The sequence below is a fragment of the Pelecanus crispus genome, chromosome 3 (assembly GCF_030463565.1).
Source record: "Pelecanus crispus isolate bPelCri1 chromosome 3, bPelCri1.pri, whole genome shotgun sequence".
Lineage (NCBI taxonomy): Eukaryota > Metazoa > Chordata > Aves > Pelecaniformes > Pelecanidae > Pelecanus > Pelecanus crispus.
Window position 1 is genome coordinate 24,568,158 of NC_134645.1, and position 22,681 is coordinate 24,590,838.

The window sequence follows — 22,681 nt, forward strand, 5'->3', positions numbered from 1 at the left end:
TGATTTTTTTTTTTTAACACACCCTTAGTACCTTAGTACTTAGCAAGTACCTTAGAATCATGACTAGAGATACAGATGCTCCTACTTTATTCTTTGCTTTGATCAAGGGGTTTTATGTTCACTTAGCTGTATGAACAGACTTGTTTTCAACAATCCTATTTAATCCTTGCTTCCCAGGCTTCATCTTTTGAATTAATCCGGAGATCTCATCTTTCATATTGTACTTGGAAAATTTAGTGAGAATGTAAATGCCTGAAAACAAATAAATATTGGGGAAACTGGGACACAAACTTCTGGAACTTGACAATTCAGCAATTTAAAAAGGCACTTCTTAACATACAATTTTGCATTTCCTTTGTATTCTTAAATATATGCTCCCTGAGGGAGGGGTGATATTTTTGTACTAACACCAGTACAGTGATCTTACATGAAGCCTTTACATGCTAATTCAAAACAACAGTCAGTAATAATATTTTTCATGTAACAACGCCTCTGTGATTTAAGCACATGTTCTTCAATGGTATTGCTGACACCAAAGATGAAGATCAAAGGTGAAAATGTTGTGTAAATTTTATCCTTGGCCATATTCAGGTATCTCTCAGAAACCTCCGTGAGGCAAGTCAACCACGGACATATACTCTAGCAAGAACTTTCATCAACTTATGTAGAGGACCATTTACATTTGATGAAATTCCTAAACTACAGTTGTGTTGTTTCCTAGGATAGGAAAAGAATGTCAAAACTTCTAGTAGGTTCAGGAACTTCTTCAGTGTTTTTTTATAAAAGAGCTGGTGGATGTATGGAAGTGCAATACCAGCTAAAGAATTGGTGATGTTTTTATGTAGATGTAGATGGCTTGGCTGCTGTTCAGGTGACCTAATTTTGAGAGTCCTTGAGTTGGAAACTGGACTTGTGATGTTCTCTACCAAAACTCAGGATGCAATATAAGTAAGTACTAAGCAAAGCAATAAACTGCTTCAAGGAATAATGTACTTACTGGCATTATGTTATTATTAGCTTTGGCAACTATCAAATACTGGCCAAATATAAAAATGATTCAGATTCAAACCCATTCCTTTTGACCTTGTAATAAATAAAAGCCTTCCAAAAACCAAGCTAGACTAAAATATTAAATCCTGGCTCCAAAGGAGAAAGACGACTCGTAACAAAGTGATTCTATAAGCACAAATCTCCCTGAAATCCTTGGCTCAAAATGTAGAACATGAACAATACTCTGGCTCATGAGTGTGGAAAAAAATGTTCTCCATTTAAAATGTTTGTCATCAATGTAATCCCATCTTTAACTACAATTAATGTAAAGGGCTTTTATGTGCTGGAATGGTACTACATTGCCAAGAGTTCAGCTTTTAGGAAGGCACACATTTCCAAATTACAGTGGAGATTGATCTTAAAATGGAGCAAATAATAATGTATAAACTGTCAGAGCTACAATGAACTGAAGACATCACAGTAGCAATAACTTGGAGTACTGACAGTTGGGAAATATTCTATGAGTGACTTTTAGAAAGACATGTTTTTTTCCCTCCTTTAGTTACTGATATTTTCTTTCAACTTGGGCCAAAGTCAATTAAAAGTATTGCTTAGATTTGTAGCTAGTGCCACTTTAATTTGGCAGTAACTGTACTGCCAAAAGATTCACCTTAATCTTATCTTAAACAATTTACGCTGATGCATTAGCACTTGCTACTCTTCCCTTGTCAAATCAGCAGCCAGGCTGCTTGACCAGTTGCTAAAAGAGACTGGCCAGCATTATGGTATGATCTCTTAGATTCAAAATGCAGCTGACATTGTGGGCCCAGGCACCTAAGATTAATTGAGATCCACAGGCCCAGCTAGTTGCCACTGTTTGCATCCGTATTTTATCATTCTTGATGACAGCTATACACCTGGATTATACTACAGCTGTGCTCACAGTTGGAGAGGCAGATAAAAAACTACTATGGTATAGCAAGCAGAGATTCACTTTGAAGTCCTTTCATCAGCAGTGGCCAGTGAGGAATGTTTGCTCTCATGATATGCAATGCAATTGTGACTGCACAGCCATGGACCTCTCCATTTGGTCTAGGGCTGTGTCTGCTCGCACTGAGTGTGCCATTGTGCATCAGTTGAAGTTGATGCTCAACTTCAACAGCTTCAACTTCAACAGAGTCCCTGTGGTTGGGCTGCAGCTTGTTTCAGTATACTTGAAAAGGCAGCCTTTGCCATATTACAGTCTTAGATCTAGACAACTGTGCAAATGAACTGTGTATACTTAGGCCGTGGCTAGAGAAGATTCTTATGCTGTAGGAAGTTGCCATATCTAGCTAAAAAGACCAAGTGACTGAATTTTAAAGTAATGCTGGTGTTGGAGTGAATTTTGCTGTTTTATATAGCTGTCACATGAAATACTGTAATATTGTAAATGAGAAATAAAGAACATTTCTTCATAGAAAAGTTGCCTCTTAAATGATAGTTCATCAGAGACCTGAAATATTAGAAAAAGCCCTCGCAGAATCCTGTAACCTAGAATGGCAAAAGAGCACTTTGACACACTACTCGTTTGTATACAGAGCTAAACTGTGTGATTGTAGTATCATGTAACCACTATCTGGGTTTAATAAATTTTAGCACAAAAAACAGTGAAGAAGCAGTGACACTGGACGTAAGATTTGTCTGCAGCAGCAGCCAGAGACAAATGCTTGAAGTGACCTGCATAAACAAATTTTACCAGCAATCTGGATGTTAGTGTGCTGAAACCTACACAGTTGCAACTGCACTCTGCTATCTATGTCAGCTAGCACAGAAACGTAATCATGTGATTCTTGGTTTTGTGTTTCTCTTATATCCATTCAAGGGGTTTTTTGGGGGGGTTGGGGTTTTTTTTTACACAGCACTAAGATACCACATGGCAATGGGAACTGCATAAAGCACACAACTAAACCTCAGACCATTCCACTTCAAGGAATTATTCTCGCTGAAACAAATCCAGCACTTAAAGCTAAAAGAACTTAGAAAATGCAGCGTCTTTCTTTAGTCTTCAGACATCAGAATACTCATCAGAAGTATGAATTGCCATCTTCATGCTGCGTTTGGGGAAACTGAGCAAAACAAAGCTTCATGGAACCTTCACAAAAATGGTCCCTGATTTAGACAGACTGATCTGGTTTCTAGTGAAAAATCTGTTCAGCTCCAGTTGAAATGGTAGCTTCTCAATAATTATGAAAAATAAGGGCAGGCTTTTAGAAAACACAGAGGTTGCTTTTTAATAGAATGAAATACCCAAGGTCACTTATGAAGTCAGTAACTGACTTGAGAACAGAAACTTGATACCATCTTCCTTCTTCACTTGGGCATATAAGACTAAATGAACAAGCCTTTAGAAAATACAGCAGGAGACATGAATTTCATTGATAAGAAACTTGCAAAGTATTTTTATAAACATGAATAAATAAGCATACATGTAACTAAGTACTAATACATATAAGGTTTATATGCCCTTCATATAAACTTTAATGTATATTTCCCACAGGATTCTCAGGATGGCTTTTAAAATTTTACAGAAGATGAAGAATAAAAGTTACAATGGAAATGACTTATAGTTTTACTGTAAATTGATGTGTGCATCTCAGAAGTGATTCCTCTGCTTTCACTGGTCCTTAGTATGTGCTCAGCAGCTGGCAGGCACACTCAGCAAGACTGCAATTTGGGAGTAACAAGAAACTACAATCTTTGTAAGTGTTTGTTAGGAAAAGGATTCTAGCTTTTTTGATGAGATGACTACAACTGAAAAAATCCCCAACACCCAAGAACTTACTTGAAGGTATAAAGCATTTCTAGCCAAACTGGAATTTGCATTTTTACCTATAACAAAGATTTATGAGATGGATTGCTGTTGACTAAGCCATTGTATTTGCAAAGCAATGTTGTAATACGTGAATTTACTGTTAGCTGATTATATTTATTGAATCACAATGTTGAATCTGCCACCCTTGATGACCCAAAGTTGCAGCTGTTGCCTATTCTGTTGACAAAGACTTTGCCTTTTAAAAATTTTCCAAGATGTCTTAGAAATTTGTCTCAGTATCAGGAGTATGTCAGCAGGGATATTATTGAATAATTTTGCCGACTGATGACTTTTAAGCATCTAAATCCAGCCATTCTGTAATTTAAAAAATCAGAATTTCTGAAAATATTATCTCCCACAGTAGCTGCAGTGTTACATGCCTCTCAGCTTACTCACTGTGACTGAGATCAAAGGGGGAAAAAAAAAAATCTGTTTCCAAGTTAGTCATGTAAATAGTTGTATTTATAAAATCTCTGTCACAGAGAAATGCAATGCAGTACTATGAGGACTGCTGCAGATTATATGTAGTCATCCTAGACTGAACCTGAGGATAAAGATGTCTTCTTCATAGACATCAACAGACAAAGTTGACATGAGGTTCCTAGCTCTTCACAGACCTCTTTACATGGTAACAATGAGGAAACTACAGAATTTCAGAATGCAGTCACAAAGAGCTTTCCAAACATTTTGCAATATCATCCCCACAGGGAATTTTGCCAATGGGCAAAAAAGATCTATAAAATATGAACTTCAATCACAGTTAAAAATTTCAAAGAGAAAAAATCATTACTTAATTTTAACCTATGTATGAGACTATTGTTTTCATCAATATATGCACATATAATTTCACTACAATATTTTTTGATGTTGTATGTTGCCTTTTACAGTGAAGTGTACTCCAGTCTGTGCATCTTGTTTCTTAAGACATTCCACATGCTGAATGGTCTTTACACCACTTGTCTACCCTTTCACAAACTGTTAAGCGATCCTCAAAGACTCTTTAGCCTGCTTATTTTTCTTAATCGTTACTGCATCTGTGGGGATGCCATTCCCCAAAACTAATCTAAGATTTCACGGCACTTGAGTGAGCATCCTTAAAGACAAAAAGAGGTCTTCACTTCCCTTCATGGCCTCCGAGTAGCATTGCAGCAATCTTTATCAGGCACAGAATGCCAACAACTTTTGCACATGGACAGGAAGTAATTTAGCATTATGTCATAAGCCTGAAACTTTTCTGTGTTCTCTTTTTTGAACTGCTTACTGATGAATCAAAGGATACATTATGTATTCAATGGGTGTATGTTGGCTTGAACAAAACGACACACACACAACTGTCCTACCCAACACAGAGTTTAAACTTTAGGGGTTTTTTTTTCTTTCTTTTTTGCTGTACAGCAATTATTTAATGAATCGTATCATGCTCCTTGGAATCACATTTTCATCAGTACCTTTCTTACCATTTCTAATCTACTGGGAACACATTTAGCTATGGCATGTTATTCACCCAAAACAGGCATTTGTGAAAATAAGAACAAGTGTGCATATAACTATAGAGACAAAGTGCATCAACTGCTATGAAGCCAGCCTCATTTTGCATATTCCATTTCATCTCTCATCAGGCTTGGAGCCAAAATTACTCTGGCCAGGCTGTATAAATATGAAGGAACCCAGAATATAATTAAACCAGGCTAGGCTGAACCCCAGTAAAAGGTCACATTGATCAAAATGTTATCTACTACAACTACTGACCTGCTACTCCAAGAACTTGTGAAAGAGAGCATAAAAACTACAAACAGTCATCCAAGGAGGTTCACCACTCTCTCTAACAACTGCTGAATATGCCTGGTAGTTCTTGAAAGTTATTGATGCAGGTGTTTGTCAGAATTAAACATTATTATGATGATAAGCACAGCCTTCCTGTAGCATCAGACAAGTGGCTTCAGTTAAAGTTCAAAGATTATTCTTTTTAATAGAAAAAAAAAATCCTTTCCTTTCAGCTTAAAGTCATGTTAACTCTCATGTTCAGAGATCCTTGAACCTCAAAATTATCTGAACCACATCTTGGAACTGAAAGTGGTTCCTAGCTTTATGAACAATGCACATTTTAGCAAGAAATTCTTCTTATCATGTTGTTAACATTTCCTGCTTTTCTTTCCTTCACGGTTGTCTTTCATAGCAACATAAACAGCACTGAGGGCAGAGGTCATTTTCTTCTCTATTCTGGCCATTCAATTAGTAGCAAAAGATAAGTATTACGTAAAGGAAAGGAAGCCACTGACAGGGCTTGGAAAATTCTGTTCCATTGGCAAGGAATTTCTCCACTCAACTTACCTTTTCTTGATTCTGGCAGAGAAGACAGTCACATTCAAAGCAATACTGGCGCATCAGTTGCTTTTGGCGTTCACTGGTGGGCATCAGTGATTCAATATAGCTGATGGTGAGCTGTGTGCAGTACATACAAAACCAGAGTTGGTATCTTTTACAAAAATTCCATACTCAGTGTATGTTGGATACAACATTTTTTCCAGCATAAAATAAAATTTTATTTTAACAGATGATTTCCTAGAAGAAATTGACTACTTTTACAAAGGGTGAAAAAAAAGGCCAAAAATTATTTCCATGGAGGAACGCTTTTTCACATTTCCAGATCAATATTGTTTGAAATTATTAGTGCCCCCCAATTATCACTATTTCAACTTTTTGTCCTAATTTGGAAGAAAAAGAAAAAAGAAAAGAGAGAGAAAGGAGAGAGAGAAGGGAGAGAAGCTCAGTGTCTGAATTCCCTGTGCATTAAATCTCCTTTTCTGTCTAGCTCCAAAGCTTAAGTGTGTATTTAGCACTGGTGTGTATTTAGCACAACATCCAACTACCTCTGAAAATTTTGTCTCAGGGAAGCCCCTACTTTTTTGCAAACATATGTTTGAGCCTGAGAAAAGCTCCTCATATGTCATACCCATCTTCAGTATGTCTGTGATGTTTCCTTTGTGACCAAGGAAGCACAAAAGCATTGCAAAGTTGTTGAAACTACTGACAAGAAAATTTATTAAAATGATAAAAGCAAATGCTTACATTTGTGCCATTTTCAACTCCTCATGCTGTACAGAGTGAATTCCAATGAACTACAGAGAAGTCTGTAGTTTGTTCACTTTGACGCCTGCCAGAAGGAATTTTACAGGGCTAACAATTTGTAAAGTTCTTCAAATGTTTTAAGTGCTGCACAGGCACAAACTAATGATAAGGGAAAGAATATAACAAAATAACAGCCCAGCTCAGACCAGCATTCAGTCATACACGCTATTGAGTGATTACGCTATACACCCAACACACTTTGAAACACTCCAGAGAGGTCAGAGCTAAAAAAATCAGGTCACGTTATTTCATCCTGAGCCTAGACACTTCAACTAATTGGGAGAATTTTCACATGGTTCTCAGTTAAATCATGAGAGTCCACTCAAACAAATTACAGGAAAACCTGACCAATTTGTAGTAATGATTACGAAATCCATTGTCAGAACCTGCATTTTGCAAATTAGTGAGCATTCTAATTAAATGAGCAATTAACAAGCAACTAAAACAATGCCTGCATGTTTTAATTTATTATTACAGTGTAATTTGATTACTGTATTAAAAGAATACTACTGAGACGGCAAATCCAAGCATTTTAAATGATCATAAGCAGAAAGCCTGCAGAAAAAAATAAATATGATCTCATAATTGAAGATTAATAGTATAATTAATGAAAAAGACAAATTACAGTTCCACAGATAATCAAAAGTTAGAAAGTGTGAGAACTGTGTTAGGTTTTGCATTCTATACAATGTTGTTCTGCCCCAGCTTGTGCTTGTCTGAGCTGAGAGGGGATTAGTTTCACCACTGTTGGTTTACAACAGAACAGTCTGTAGTAATCATTTACACAGGAGCTGCAGGCTTCCCTCTGAGCTTTCTGCAGTGAATGGATGGAAATTGTTTTCCCTATTTCTTTTGCACTCTTCTCCCCAGGCTTGGTCTCTTCTGCCCCTTTCTCTCCAGTCTGTCCCTCTTCTCATTCTCTCTCTTCTCTGCCCCTGGATGAGTATAATTTTCCAGTCTTATTCTCCACACCTGGTTATCCGAACCTGGATTCCAGCCCTCAGTTCTAGCTCCTTACATAGCCATTCTCGGTACAACAGGCCAATTTCATCATCCTGCCTGTCCCAGATCTGCCCTTCTGCCTCCTCTGCATGCCTCATCTTACACCTTTTCCCCATATTTGATCACCAACACTCTTAACTCTCCCAAGTTAATGGTCCTTGTTGCCCTACTCTGATTTCTCAGTCATCTTCAGTGACCCCACCAACTTTGTCCTCGTTTCTTTCCCCAGCAGGTCCTACCCTGCCTGCATCCTTCCTCGTGTGGTAAGAAAGATCTGTCTCCCTTCCCACAAAGCCATTTCCAGTCAAGCTGTAGTCCTAACCTCATCCTTCACCCATTCCAAGCCCAATTTCCCTCTCCTATCACAAGCCTCTGATCTTTATGTCTCCTTGCAACTTGCAAGTGTTTTCTGTCAAAATCATTCTGCACACTGGCTTGTTCCCTGTCTCTTACCCTCTGCACAAACATTAGTGATTCCGACTCATGTCCTACTAGACTTTAGGTTCAGGTGGCATCTAGCAGAAGGGATTTAATCAAGTTCAGGCACAGTGCAAGACAGTAGGAATCTTCTAGGAAAAAATCATTCATGTGAGATGAGTCTATTCTTTGCCAAAATACTAGAGACAATGGTTTAAACTCTATCATTACTGTTGAACCCCATCATAGGCAGGGTTCAGTTCTAATACTGCAAAACAAACACGTAGCCAACATCAAACATGCTTTATCTATCTTCAGCCTACAGGCTTCATCCCTTTCTCTCCTTTCATTTTTGGCTTTTTTTTTTTTCCCTCCACTTTTCATTCACGTTGCAGAAACCTTGGAAGTAGGAGCAAATTAGAAACCAGTAATTTCTTTTTCAGAGGTTACCAAACAGTTGTGGATATGAACAGTCATGTAACAACCTGCTCTGGAGTAGAGCGTATGATGGGGCAGAAGGAGGAGGACAAGAGGCTTCATCACATTGATACCTGCTTTTAGAGTTTTAACAACTTAGGGTTTCTCTTGCTGTCAGAGGCCCAAGTCCAAGTTCCCAGTCCTGCCAGCAGAAATCTGTAAGTGAAAAAATGTTTGTAGCTGGCAGACTGAGTGGGAAAATGTAATTAGAATATTTAGAAACATGACCAACCTAACGGTGACTAAGTCTATACTAATCATTTAATTGTTTAAACATAGAAATTCTGTATTCAAGTCTCTCTCCTACACTTGTTTTAATTTTGGATCCCTTCATTAGATGCAAGGCTCATTTAACTTGTACATATTTAGGAAATATGCCCATTTATCAAAGGTTGTCTTAATAGTATTTGCATGTGGGATGTATGGTATTAATTAAAACATTATTTCAGCTGACCAAAGCTTGCCTCTTTATTGCTTCGCTTATAAAGAATGCTGTAAATCTTTTCCCCTGAACTGGAGAATATATATTTAATAACATTTATGAAGGCAGGGAATTATTTAACAGCCATGAGATTTCTTGACTCTCGAGACTTTCCCCTTAGAAATGCAGCACTGTCTGAGCCCTGCTTCTCGCTCTGACACAAGAAATTCTTTAACCATGGGTATGGTGGTTAGCTTCTCATGTTCCTCATCTGCCAAATGAGGTGGACACAATTTTCCAGTACTCCCATGCTGCAGTGGACTTAATTTATGTTTTTTGTAACAAACTATAAGCTACAAAATTTCTAGACAGAGGATTCTGTAGAAATTTAAAATCAATTATTTTAATGCAAACAGCAGGGAAAAGAAGTGAGTCCTCTTGTTTTTGCAATCATGGGTCTCAGGGTCTTAGGGAGGGTTGTGTACAAGAATCTGTTCCTGAGACAGAGTTATATAAATGGTGAACAGTCTGTCCTCCTTCTGTTTTGGCATATATGATCAAAGTGCCTTCTACCTCAATGAAGAAATTGGTTTAAAAAAATGTAATGTGTCAAACATACACAGATATAAAACTTCTCATAGAATTGTAATAACAGAAATATTAGGTATCTTGGTTGAAATCTATCATGAAGATAGATTTATTGCTGGTCTCTGAAATTATGATTTGTATTTAGTATTAAATTTAAAAATTAGTTGCTCTGCAACAGTACGGTCTGTTATGTGACTTTCTGCAGAAAGATACAGATTTGCTCTAACTGAACCCTGAAGCTGATGAGAAGCCCTGCACCCATTCTGGAGCAGAACTGGACCTCAGCTAATACATCCTGTCTCTCAGCAGGACTAACTGATTTGAGCTATGCACTGAACTAACCATAGCTATACAACTTCTGATCGGATAATAGGCAAAATGAGCTCATGTCTGCCTGCGAAACACCAGGTAGACACAGTAATTAACAAAAAGTCAACTGAAATTATAGCACACATCTTGATGCTGTTTAAAGTGGTTACTTAAGGGTAGGGAAATAATGAAGACCTCTTCAGAGCAGGCTGCTTGCCTTGAGAAAGTAAATTAGCTGATGGGCTACCTTATCACCGAAGGCGCTCTGGTGATCTCAAGGTGAATAGTTTTTGCTTTCTTATAATCCTTCCCCATATCTTACCTTTCTTTGCAATACCTAAATTTCATTTTTGCAAAGAAAGTGCAAGTAAAGGAAATCTTTGTATACTGTCAAAGTAACATCACCTAAAGTTACAAAAGCTGTGATAGTCAGCACTACAACTAACATTATCTTGAGGAACAAAAAGGTGTTATAATTAGTTTTGAGCTGCTGGAAGCAAGTTTCAGAAAGTCCTGTAGTCTTTTAAGTAGGGACATAGAGAATAAAATCCCCACAAAAATCTATTTCTTTCTTCCTGCTATTAGGTTTAATTATGCTCAAAAACCTGGTACAGAGTAGATTCTACAGTGTTAGGAGATCCATTCTAGCCACCTTGACCCCCAGTCTATGCATGGAGATCAATAGTTGCTCCAAGCCTTGTCCTCCTTTCACTTTGTTTGTCCTCTCCTCTGTTCCCTGTCTGTTTCATTCCCTTTATGCCAGTTGCAGGACTTAAATTCAGTGGTGATCATTACCAGCTGGTCAAACACTAGAATTTGGGATATTCTACCTACCATACCACCTTATATGAATTATAACAGAGTCAGAGCAAGGGTAGGGAAGAAAAAAAAGAAAGGCTACCAAGCTTGAAGGGAGTTTCATATCAGAGCCAAATTTTCACTTTAAAAATTCTACATTCAATGAGGATTATAAATGTCATTTAAACAGAAAAATAAGTTATAGAATGATACAAATGAAAGCTGTTATTCTGAACGTCAACTAAAGCATTCATTGGCAAATGCCAATGGGTACATAGTGTGGTTTTGTTTAAAATCGTAACTTTCTGCCTGCAAAGAGCGTGCAATTCCATAGAACCACATTAGTATAAAACCCAAACAATACGCCTAAAGATAAATTTGAACTTTTGGTTTCCAAAGCAAAATTTAAGGACCAGACACTTCTCCATCTTGCCAACTCTCAGTATTTTATTATGATTCCTGCAACACACTTTGTTTTCTTAAAGGTTCAACTTGGGAAACCATGCAATTATACATTAACCCTTTCAATGCCTACAAAAAAGTAATATTCATGACTCACAGTTTCTTAGTGCTTCAGGACTGGCAACTGTCTTTGCCACAAAAAAGGCCTTAGATGGCTAGAATTTTTGCGTATGATTTTAGGAGTGATTAGTTTTCCAAATATACAGCACCATCAAATTTAGCATTTTCATTCTATAATGATTCAGGCAAACATTTTCTGGCTCAGGACTCCTAATTTTCTACTGCCTGAGATTTTGATTTGGCCTTAGGATTTTAAAAAATTTCAAAGCCCAAACCAAAATTCAATTAAAAACCACTAAATGCCACATGCCTTCCTGTCAAAAACATGTAACGCCAACAAAATCTGCCTAGACATGAGACTAAAACTGAACTGAAACGACTTCCATCAGGACATAAAACCTTTTTGAGGTTCTTATAATCTTGCATGCTTTTTATCACTGACTTGATAAATATAATTACTGTGTATAGCATGAGCACTCTAAAGTGTGGTTGGGGCATAAATGTCATTCCTGAATAAATCTGCATCACACTGCAGCAGCTACTTCTAATGTAATAATCTTTCTTCTGGATTACAACCAAAACAGGTCTACTGGTGCCTCCCTCTTTATATAATTGTGAGATGACCACAATAGCCAGTCACCTCAACTCCCTGTGTCTCTTGTTTTCCCTGGGATTATAGGTGGTCAACAACTCCTTAACATGAGTAAATTGTTGTACTATCCTCTGATAGAAAGCACTACAAATGTGCAAAAATACTTTTACTTCTCACTGGCCTAGTGAACACATCATATTGCAGTGGTTGATACTTTCCTGGAAAGGGTCCAGAAGCCCTATCAAGTTTGTTCCTGTATGGATAGCGAAACCATAGTCCTCTTCTGCTATTGCGAGCTTGACTTGCTACTTAGCTTCTCATTTCTAATAAATTTTAGTGCTTATTTACTTTCAATTACTTATTACATAGGGGATCTCATTCTGTCTAAATCTAGTGTACATTTGAACAGGATAAGGCAAGTTTTCTACTGCTTATCATTATTTTTCTTGTTGCCTCATGACTTGAAACAATGTTCATCTTACCACCTCAGAGCACTCTATTTATTCAGAAAACCCAAACAGATTCCTCCCTAACATATATTTTCTCTCCCATTAGCTCAGGTCATGACCTCAGTAATGTAAGTAAAAACTCAGCTCATAGCAGGTAATGTAGTTTCATGTACATAAGTGTGTAAATTCTATACATGGCTATTAAGAAAACCGAGCTCACCCTGCTGCAGGCAAGCAGTAAGGCAATGTAGAAAGAAGTTGTACCAAGCTACTATGCAGAACACAAAACGAAAAGCGGTAGCAGTTGTGTAAAAGTAATTGGGTGTTGAAAATAATATTAAACTGCTGACTTGTACATACCCTTATAATAATTTTCTTTTCCTTCCTCTTCCCATAACAGTTCTAAACTAATATTCAGTTTGTATCTTTACTGTCTCACTTATGCCCATTTTCTTCCTTAGACACACCCTTATTCAAAGAAGTATGCACCTTGGACTGAGACTTTTATTTCCAGGTGGTCAAGAGGGGACCTGCTTTAACACAGTGTATATATAATAAAATCTTACACGTTCCTTAAGGCAAGTTTTCCTTTCAGTATCAAAACCAGAAGCAATAGTCACAACAAAGACACCAGAACCTGAGCTCTTTGGAAAATTCTGACTTTATTTTACTGCCTCATTGGAGGCAAAGTTTTTTAGAAAAATATAATATGCCCACATAAGGTGCAGTCATTTTAAAGCCTATATTCACACAACTGCCAAAGTCACTGCAAACAAACTGGTCCTAGCTGCCCTGCCTTATAACTTATATTTATTTCCTGATTGCTTTACAAATGACTTGTAACTTACACCATATCTGTTTCACTACTGATTTTAACCTAGAGGCTTCTGTGGGTTACAGACCTCTAACACTAAGTCTAAAATTTGGGTCATAGCTTCACAGCCATAGCACAGTCTGCACAGTGGTCATACCTGCAAGGGAATTCTACTTCACTTCTCACTCCAAAACCACCCAGGGCCACCTGAGGGCCTCTCCTGCTCTGTAAAAGCTGCTTGTTCCCAAGAATTGCTTTATGAAATTTACCTAGAAAAATGCATCCACATACATAACAGTAAGATAGCTTCAGAATTTAGAACTCTAATAATCAACCCAAATGTATCCTGGGAATACATTAAAATCTACTGTATTTTTAAATCAACAACTCATCTTGGTGAATTGGGAAGCCAAGAGGAAATTTATGGTATATGGATAAAATCAAAGAAAAGTGTCTATAATTTGGCTTGAACAAGAATGCCAGACCAAAAGATGTCTACACTTAATAGCTTTGCAAATGTATAATGCATCCTAAAAGATTTCTCTTGGCAAAAAGGTAAGCATGCAAAAGCAATTCTGTTGGTTCTCCACAATATTTTGCCTAAAAAAATATTTTAGTATTTACTTATTTTGATGGCCTACTATCTTACAGAAAGGATACATTAAAAAAGGAAACACTTCATAGGGAGGAAAAAAGATACTACTTCTAAATTAGAATATGTATGCCCTTGATCTTCCCAGAGTTTGAAGCACAGGCATGAACCATATTTACATTAGGTCATGATTTTGAAATGACGAACAGCTGGGACTGCATAGGTCATTGGTGCATGTAAAGTCACATATATACACACGTCTTTGCAGGCCTTACTAAGCAAATTCAATATTGCACTGCTGCAAAGACATTTACTTTGAAATGCTTACCTAGCCACAAATGATTATTTTCAAAGTAATACCAATGCTGTTGTAAAAACAACGCTGAGAATACCTTAGATCAAATCAGAAACCTATTGAAAGGGATATTTTGAAGTCTTTTCTAGTGAAATGGACAAGAAAACAAATCTTGTCTTGCTACTTTCACTGTCAATGAAAGGTTTACTACAACAGTATGGTTGCAGCCTGACAAATGCTTTTTGTTGCAACGACTTAGTGAACACTGCATTCCACCCAGAAATATTGTAAGTGTTTCCATCAGGATAAAGACGTTCAAATACAAACAAAATGAAGTGCCTAGAGGAGAAAAGGAGGAACAAGAATTTATCAAGACTGCTAGTGATTTATGAGAAGTAATGATTATGGGGCCCAGGCAGTGTGAAGAGATGATTCTATTTATCATTTTCCCCCTGATAGCTATGTGCTAGAAAGTGGCATCAATATATCATCAAAATATTAAGCTGGTGGCCCTGCAGTCTGGAATTTATTTAGGGAGATGTCATTGTTGCAGGTGTCTGTGATGGAAGGGAGGACAAGTTAATTACCTCTTCACCAATCTGGATCTCTCGGACAGAGCGAAGTAAAAGCTGGTATCCTTCAAAAACGATCACGCAGTTTGGGTCACAGCTGTGGTTCAGTAAAGACATGCTGTGAGGGGTGGTAGAGGGGGAGAAAGAGAGAGAAAGAACTTTACAGAGGAGCCTCCACAGTCATTCCCCTTTAATCATTTAAAAGTAGCTAACATGATTATATCTGAAGTATCAAGCAATTAAGTTACGAAACAAATAAAATCCCTGGTAAATCAGCTGCTCTTGGTTAAGGGAGGAAAATTAATGCTTAGAAGATTTATATTCATTGCTAATAGGAGCCATGCCTGGATCTCTTCACTTGTTTCTGCCTTCTGTGTACTCAGGGTGGGAGGGAGGCGATGGCCTCCCAGTGACTCTCCAAGACGCCTGACTCAGGGGAGAGGGCAAAGCAGGCAAGCAGGGAAAAAGGCAACCTGGACAGTTCAGAGCAAAAGGTTAGTACCTTGGGACTGTGTTTTATTTCTGCTGCTTCTGCTCAGTTTCAGGGCACTAACCTTATCGGTTATCCTGACTGTCAGCGGAACCGCAGCTCAAAGGGGCCAGCAATCAACCTGTATTTCATATCAGGTAGAAAATGGAGTATACTATGTCCCAAAACCAAAGTACTTGGTGTTTAGAATTGAAAGAAGAGATACAGCCATTGCCTCTGCCTGTTTTGGTTCAGCCTCTGTACTTGTGCTGTGTGACAGCTGAAGCTGCACAGCTCATTGGGGAGCTGCTGCCACCCCCAAGAGACACACATTCTGGTGGGTCTCCCGACACAGACATGCCCTTCCCTCGTTTTTGAAAGAGACTGTTAAGAACAACATCAACAACATCCGCTATATACTTTTGAGTCCCATGTTTCATTAGCTGAGAAACAACTGACTTTGCCAGGCCAACATCAGTCCCATAGCAGACGTGGGGCTGATGGTTCTTCCCCTATGGGAATGACCCATTGAAAGAATAATTCTGGCATCATCAGGCTGGAAGAGGAATTTTTGGCTTATCCAGCTCCTGGTTGCCTTTATTTGCTTTCCTTGTCTGCCTGATTCAGCAACTCAAAATCCCAATTGTTTTTGGCAAAATAGAGGATGTTGCCAAGGGTCAGAGCCCTGCATCAAACCGTGTTTATTCAGTTCTTGACTCTTAAAGGAGCTATCAACAGGACCCTGACTCTTTTGATACCCCTTCTGGCCTAATAAAATACGTGTGGTTAATCTCCACATGAAGCCAGTAAAGTGCACTGGGAGAGATTATACATTTCACTTATTGTGAGATCACTGGGCATACTCCCAAAGCTGCTGGCAAGGTGATGCAGAGAAGGACCACAGGATTTTATCTGTTTTAAAATATATTGGGATGCTGAAGCTATCAAGCCATGCAACAATATACAACCTCTTAATGAGACTAAACAAAGCACTTTTTTGATTAAAATAAAATTTCATCTCATGGAAACACTAGTGGGTTTGATGACAATTTCATCTGGAAGCATATGAATTCATCTGGAAGGACATTTGTCTAGGATTTGGGAACCACAGATTTAAGTTCACAATTTTCCCAGCTCGGAGTGATTTGCTACAGCAAAACTCAAACTGCTCTGAAATGACTTGGGAAAGAGTCTCTTGCATACCTTGGCAGTGCATTATCACAGAACATAGACAGACACTTTCTTTGCAGTCAGGGACTTTTTTCAACCAAAATAAAACATTTCACTAATAATAATGCTCCAAAATAATGTTCCAGTTTTCCCAAGTATGTGAAAGGATTTGTTTCCATTCCACTACAAAATCGAATGACTGTTCTGTACTTTTCATAACACTAATTCCCACGTCCTCCTAACCACCTTTCCCTTATCTTTACCACAAGGTAGGCCTCAAGTTATTAAGTGTCCTTAGTCAAATCCTACATGTGTGACATTAGTAGAAAAAGAAACAACAGTGACAGGCCCACTTAGGTATTGACAACATAGTTCAACCATGTATTAACAAAAAATTGAGATGGTAAAATATAATTTTAAACTATACATACTGATTTTCCACATTAATAATTACTGGTAACTAATTCTATGAATGCAAAAACCTTCACTGGTACGTACCTCTCACCTAATACAAATAAGAAATAATAATAAATTCAAATATTAACATCCATCTCCCAAGGGGCTTATCTTTTCACCTTACTGGTTTCTTAGTTATGGTAATTTACTAATGAATTGCGTTCCATCTTTTTCTTTTAATTGCCAGTTCAGAAGGCTCTCAGCTGCAAAATATCTGTATTCTCAAGCAACGCTGAACAGGTTTCCTTTTAGTAGTCCCAGTCACACATTTTGATGTCAGCATTTATTCTTAGTTAGAAAAGACTACCATCTCCATAAAAATAAAATAGATGTATCTTATTTAAACTGTTTTAACTCTGTAATCAGGACTATTAAGAATGTTTTCAACTTGATCATATTTTTTATTCTCCTTTAATTTATTTGCATTTCCCAGTTTCTCGTTTAGACATGTTACCTGCTGCTTTGATGGCCCTTACAGCTACCTAGGAAAAAAAACTAACATAGATTTTGCCTCTGAATGAAACAGTGTCCACAGTACCTGGGATACAGGCCAACACCAACATCCTGCATCTCTCCATTACTGATGGTGAAACAGTTACAGGTCACCTGTAAAAACAAGAGAAAAAATCCGGGATTACCAGAATCATTTGGAAACCCCATACTCAAGTGAAAAAACTTTCAAAATAAAATGAAGGGGCAATTGGTAATTGGATGGGAAACATTCAAACCCAACACTGGTGCTCTTTCATTTTAGAGCAATCACATCTGGGACACACTCTCTTGTAAAACTGCAGTCAATTAAAAGCAGAAATATTAGTATCCTGCAAAAAATGTGGGGTTAAACACATGCAGAGGCCCTACTTTCCTGTCCAGAGGGAAAAAAAAAAAGCCACCCAACACAGACCCTGAGAAGCTCAGCCCAGAGACAACATAGCAGATGACAGTGACTGCTGATGAAAAGAGTGGCTGTTTCCATGCAGGGACTCTGCTGATCCCAGGCTGTCACAGCACCTTTAAATGAGTACCAGTGGAGCCCAAAGAATACATATGGGACAGTTTTGAAGTAAATAGGTGCCTTGACTGTGGAAGCCTGATATGGGCATAAATAAAAACAAAGACTGTGCAATAGCGTATCTTTCACATTATGGGTATTTTGGTTTGCATGTAAAAGATCCCACAAAAGGCATGTTCAAACTGCCATTCAAGAGAAATAGAACCTTTCGTTTAATATCAAATATTCAGCTTGATAGTGTATTCTTCCCTCATACAATCATATAAAGCTAAAGTGGTTTTAGAAGAGAGTGGAGAAGAACGGAAGTTGCTTGCAAGTAGATATAGCCCTACCCCAAACTATCAGACTGAAGTTTTTTGGTGTTCAACTCCGAGATAGATCAGCACTTTGTAAATGATTAGTAAGTATCATTTTCATGGGCTTAATCAAGAACTAGTACCCAATTCCTAACACATTTTTAAAATATCTGATTTTTTTTGGAACAGTTGGGTTTGTATTTTTTTTTATTTTTTAGATAATCTGCTGGCCAGTTATCAATGACATACTAATAAAACATTTTGTGTAGAAAAACACTGCATGATCCTGCATATGCAAGAAAAGTCCCAGGTCTCTTCTGCATAACATCAGATTATTAATATCATTAATTCTTGTTAGAACGGAAAATGAGTTAGAGTAGGATTTGGCAGACGTGAAAATGAGATTTGAAAGTTGCAGTTTTATCCATAGAGTAATTGCCCAGAACAGTAAATGCACACCTCTATTTTAAAGAGGTACACTGAACAATTCAATAGTGTATCTTATCCTATAAATTGACAAATTATTATTTATGAGAGCATTAACCATAAGGTGAAAATGAAATCCTCTTTCAAAATTTCTCATAAATTCTGACAGCAACATTAATTTAAATAAATGAACATGCAGCAGGGCATGTGTTTTTTAAATGGTTAGACAATACTTTGATTAGTCTATTATTTATGTAACGCATTCAAATGTTCCCAATCAATTACCAAAAGCATACATCTTAATTATTTCTTTCCTGCTGGCATTGGATATAAAGTGTCAGACAACTTCTGAGCAAAGATTAGTCCATTTAAAGTGGCAATTATCCTGGTTCTAAAAATATTGACTTGATTTTGGTATTTATTGAAAAAATAATGCCTTCCAGGTAAAAGAGAAAGAAAGCCAGCTTATGTGGACCTTAGCTCTCTCTAATGGATTATGAAGTAGCAGAGGTCAAACACCTCTTAGAACTAAATGAATCCCTCTTCCTTGCAAATCTCCTATTATTACCATAAAACTGTTTATATTAACAGTATTGCATTTTGATCACTGTAGAGTTATAGAGACTGTTTCATAATTTTCTATTAAAGGTATGTATTCTATTATGTGAAAAGTTTCACACACAGAAGTAGCAATAGTTTTACTTTTTCCTTTTCATAAACATGCATTTGCTTTTTATACCAGAATATATGCGACGAAAAATGTGAGATGAATGGATGCTCTGAGATTCAGACATCAAGGGCTTCTTTCAAGAGTAGCTCATGAGACACTTTTTAACCTCTCTGTTTTAGATATTTTCACAGGATGCAGTTGCACCTCACTATCCCAGTGAAGTAGTGAAATACCATCTATTTCCCAATTATTTGCCATTTCAAATATGAGACTGGGAATCCGAAGTATACAGGGACAGATCTAAAAACGTATTTAAGTAAGTAAACACAGGCAGAAGTCTAACTGGTCAAGTGAATTTTGAGCTACAAGATTTTGCACACAATCCTACCAAAGGTATAAGAAGTTTCAGGTGCTCTGAGGTTTGATTAACCTCCTAGGAGACAATCTTTCCCCACTTTTAAACTCAGGTACAAGAAAACCAGTGATGTACATATAAAGTGTGCTACAGATAGTAACCTTTGTTACGGCTGCTTTCTATCCTCAGCAAGGGGAGAGAGAGGAATTGAGATGGTGGTGGTGGGAGGAAGATCTCATCATTTAGGGTGTGAGAAATTCTGATATAATGACAATCCTTCATGGACAGTTACCAGCTGGTGACAGGTATCAAATATGAAATCTCCATAGTCTGTCAACTGAGGATGGGGTTTTTTATTTGTTTTCTTTTAGATTTGCTACAAAGTCTCTAAAAATCTACTGAATCTCCTCTACATTTCTATTTACATAAACTTTTAAGAAGTTTTAAATCTCAAAGTTAAAGATCAGTCCTACCAAGGGGAGTTCTGAGATTTCAATCCAACAGTCTACCACAAGAGTTGATGTTGTAGATCACACCTCCCAAGAAACACAATGAAGAAGGCATTTCTTTTATAGAACACTGAAGAAAAAGCCATTTTCCCAGCTTCCCAGGATTCACAGATATAGCTCAAATAACAGCTAAACCTGGAGTATCTAACACTGCCACAGGAGAGCACAGGTAAGCTGCTTATTCCCAAGGCAATCATTTACAGATCAAAACCTACTGGGACTGGAAGTTAACTAACTCCATTTCTAGGGAAAAAAAAGGCAAACAAACAACGTCTTTCTCATGCATCACAGTATTCTTTCTGGCTTCATGGTCACCTTGTATTGTCTTTTTTCTGCCTTAACTGACCCACCTTATTCCTTATACTACAATCAGGTTCTGATTCTGTGTGATCCCAGATTTTAAAATAAGAACAAACAATTCTTGGCAATCTGGTGCTTCAAGAAATGGGTTTTTCTTTACAAAAGCATGGCCCTTGTCATCTTAACTCCTGCAGAATCATTTATCTCAGTTATTTAATTTGTGCTGTTGTTCAGCTTGTCCCTTCTGATTCCTCTAAAAATTCCTCTCTGTCCAGCTATGCAGCACTAAAACTGCATATCCACATATGGAGACAGAACAGAGTACTCACAGAGTTTGTTATACCCACAAATAAGGAAAAATGCCCACATATTTCAGAACTTCAAAGTTGCAAAGTTGAATTCCTTGCCATTTCTAAAATTTCTGAAATAACACATCTCCCAGCATGAGAACTTAGGGAAAATTCTCAGGGGAGAGTCAGAGACTTTTCAAACCTCTGCAATGCAAAACTTTCTTAGGAGTATCCTAGAGCTCTCAAGGCTTATCATCATAGGCTGATTGGCCATACAGTTCACTAGCAATTTAAAGAATCAATTCTCAGCATTTGGCATGTAAGTAAATCCTGCATGGCAATAAATCCTGCAAGTTTATTTAAAAGGAACTGCTATTTCAAACAACAAACAATATTATATAAACTGATTGAATTAAATAAAAATATTTGTTCTTTTGAGAGACTGCACATGTTTTAGAGAGGTATCCTGTACTCAGAAAGGTAACCCTAGTAGAAGACATAGTCTTTTCCAGACTGGTAAACACACAGAGAGTAAACCAACCATACTGACTGACCATTATTCTCAGGCATATTTTATCAGCAAACAAAAATTACTGCAATCTGTTAAATTTTATTTCCTCTTTGAGTGACACATGAAAACTCTGTAAATTTACCCTGTAAGGAGGTCTCTGCTCTCAAGATGTCTGGAGCTACTGTCTGAGCAATCTCTGTCTGTGCCAGACCCACAGTCTGCTGGACAGTCATGAAGATTTATTCTGGTGTTTGCATTTGACAGGGTATGAAGGCTTCAGTTTGGCAACATACCAAGTTGAATTTGCTTTCAGTTCAGACCTCATTCATATTGCTTCATACTATGGATTTGCATTTGGGTTAAATAAAGCAGACTCAGACTTGATAGCAGGACATTCCAGATGTGGAATTTCGGACACTAAGACAATGGAGAATGTCAATAAGGGAGTGAGGGAAAGAAAACAAATCATTATTGGCTAACACTTGCTGCACAGATCAAATTACAAACACCAGGACTAATAATCAATCTTTTTGTCTCCATGTGCTCCTGTACATTACTGCAATGCAGTGAGGCAGCTCTTATCACACGCTTAAGAAACCCTCACAAGAAGGACTACCAAAGGGTATATTGCACTGATAGGGTCAATATCATTTTCAGCTTTGATATACAATGACTCCAGCCATCTATGTAAATGGTGTGTCACAGCTGGTGTATTCTAACCCACCACCAGGAAGAAAGCCATAACTAACACTTTTTTCCCTAATTTATGAACCCAGTGTAATGTAAATTAAAGATATAAAAAAACCCTTCATGGATTATTAAGTTTCTCATTCACACCAAAGCTGGCTGGGTATTCCTGGTCATTGGCAAATATTTAACAAAAGATGCTGTAACCATTTCTCATGTTAGCAGGCTTCCCAAGAGACGCAAACACTATCCAAGAGGAAGGGGTGGGCAGTAAATGCTATGTGAGGGGCACACTAATTCAAATGACCAAGACATACCCCAGAGGCCTTCTAGCACCACTACATCCCCCTATAGCTCTGCACGGATAGCTCTTTCCCACTCAAGGATGAACAGATACCAGGCACAGATGGTTGATAGATCTCAAATCTGCTAATGACTTCATTTGGCACATAGAGCACTAGAGCAACAGTGCTAAACACGGCAACAGTGCTAAACTGTAAATGCACAGTATGCCACGGCAGTGTCAGACCTGTCAAGCCCCTGCTTTGAATGTATTTCACTCAGCTGCTCATGGCCACAGCCCATGACACCCACACTTCCCATGCAGGCAGAGCTGCTCACTCTGAAACCTCAGCTCTGTCCACTGGACAGGGTGTTGGAGAGGGAGAGAGGAGATGCGACAAGGTGGGAAGGCGCCTGCTACCAGAAT

The 22,681-nt window shown here is 37.8% G+C and overlaps 1 protein-coding gene across 1 annotated transcript in view; it reads right to left on the bottom strand.

Moving 5' to 3' along the window:
• SMYD3 (SET and MYND domain containing 3) overlaps positions 1–22,681 on the bottom strand; it is a 433,429-nt gene that overhangs the window by 70,159 nt on the left and 340,589 nt on the right. The window contains exons 6-8 of the mRNA XM_075707872.1: positions 17,455–17,522; positions 14,837–14,939; positions 6,176–6,286 (exon numbers count right to left, since the gene is read on the bottom strand). Of these exons, the coding sequence (XP_075563987.1) occupies positions 6,176–6,286; positions 14,837–14,939; positions 17,455–17,522 (282 nt within the window). The remainder of the gene's footprint in view (positions 1–6,175; positions 6,287–14,836; positions 14,940–17,454; positions 17,523–22,681) is intronic.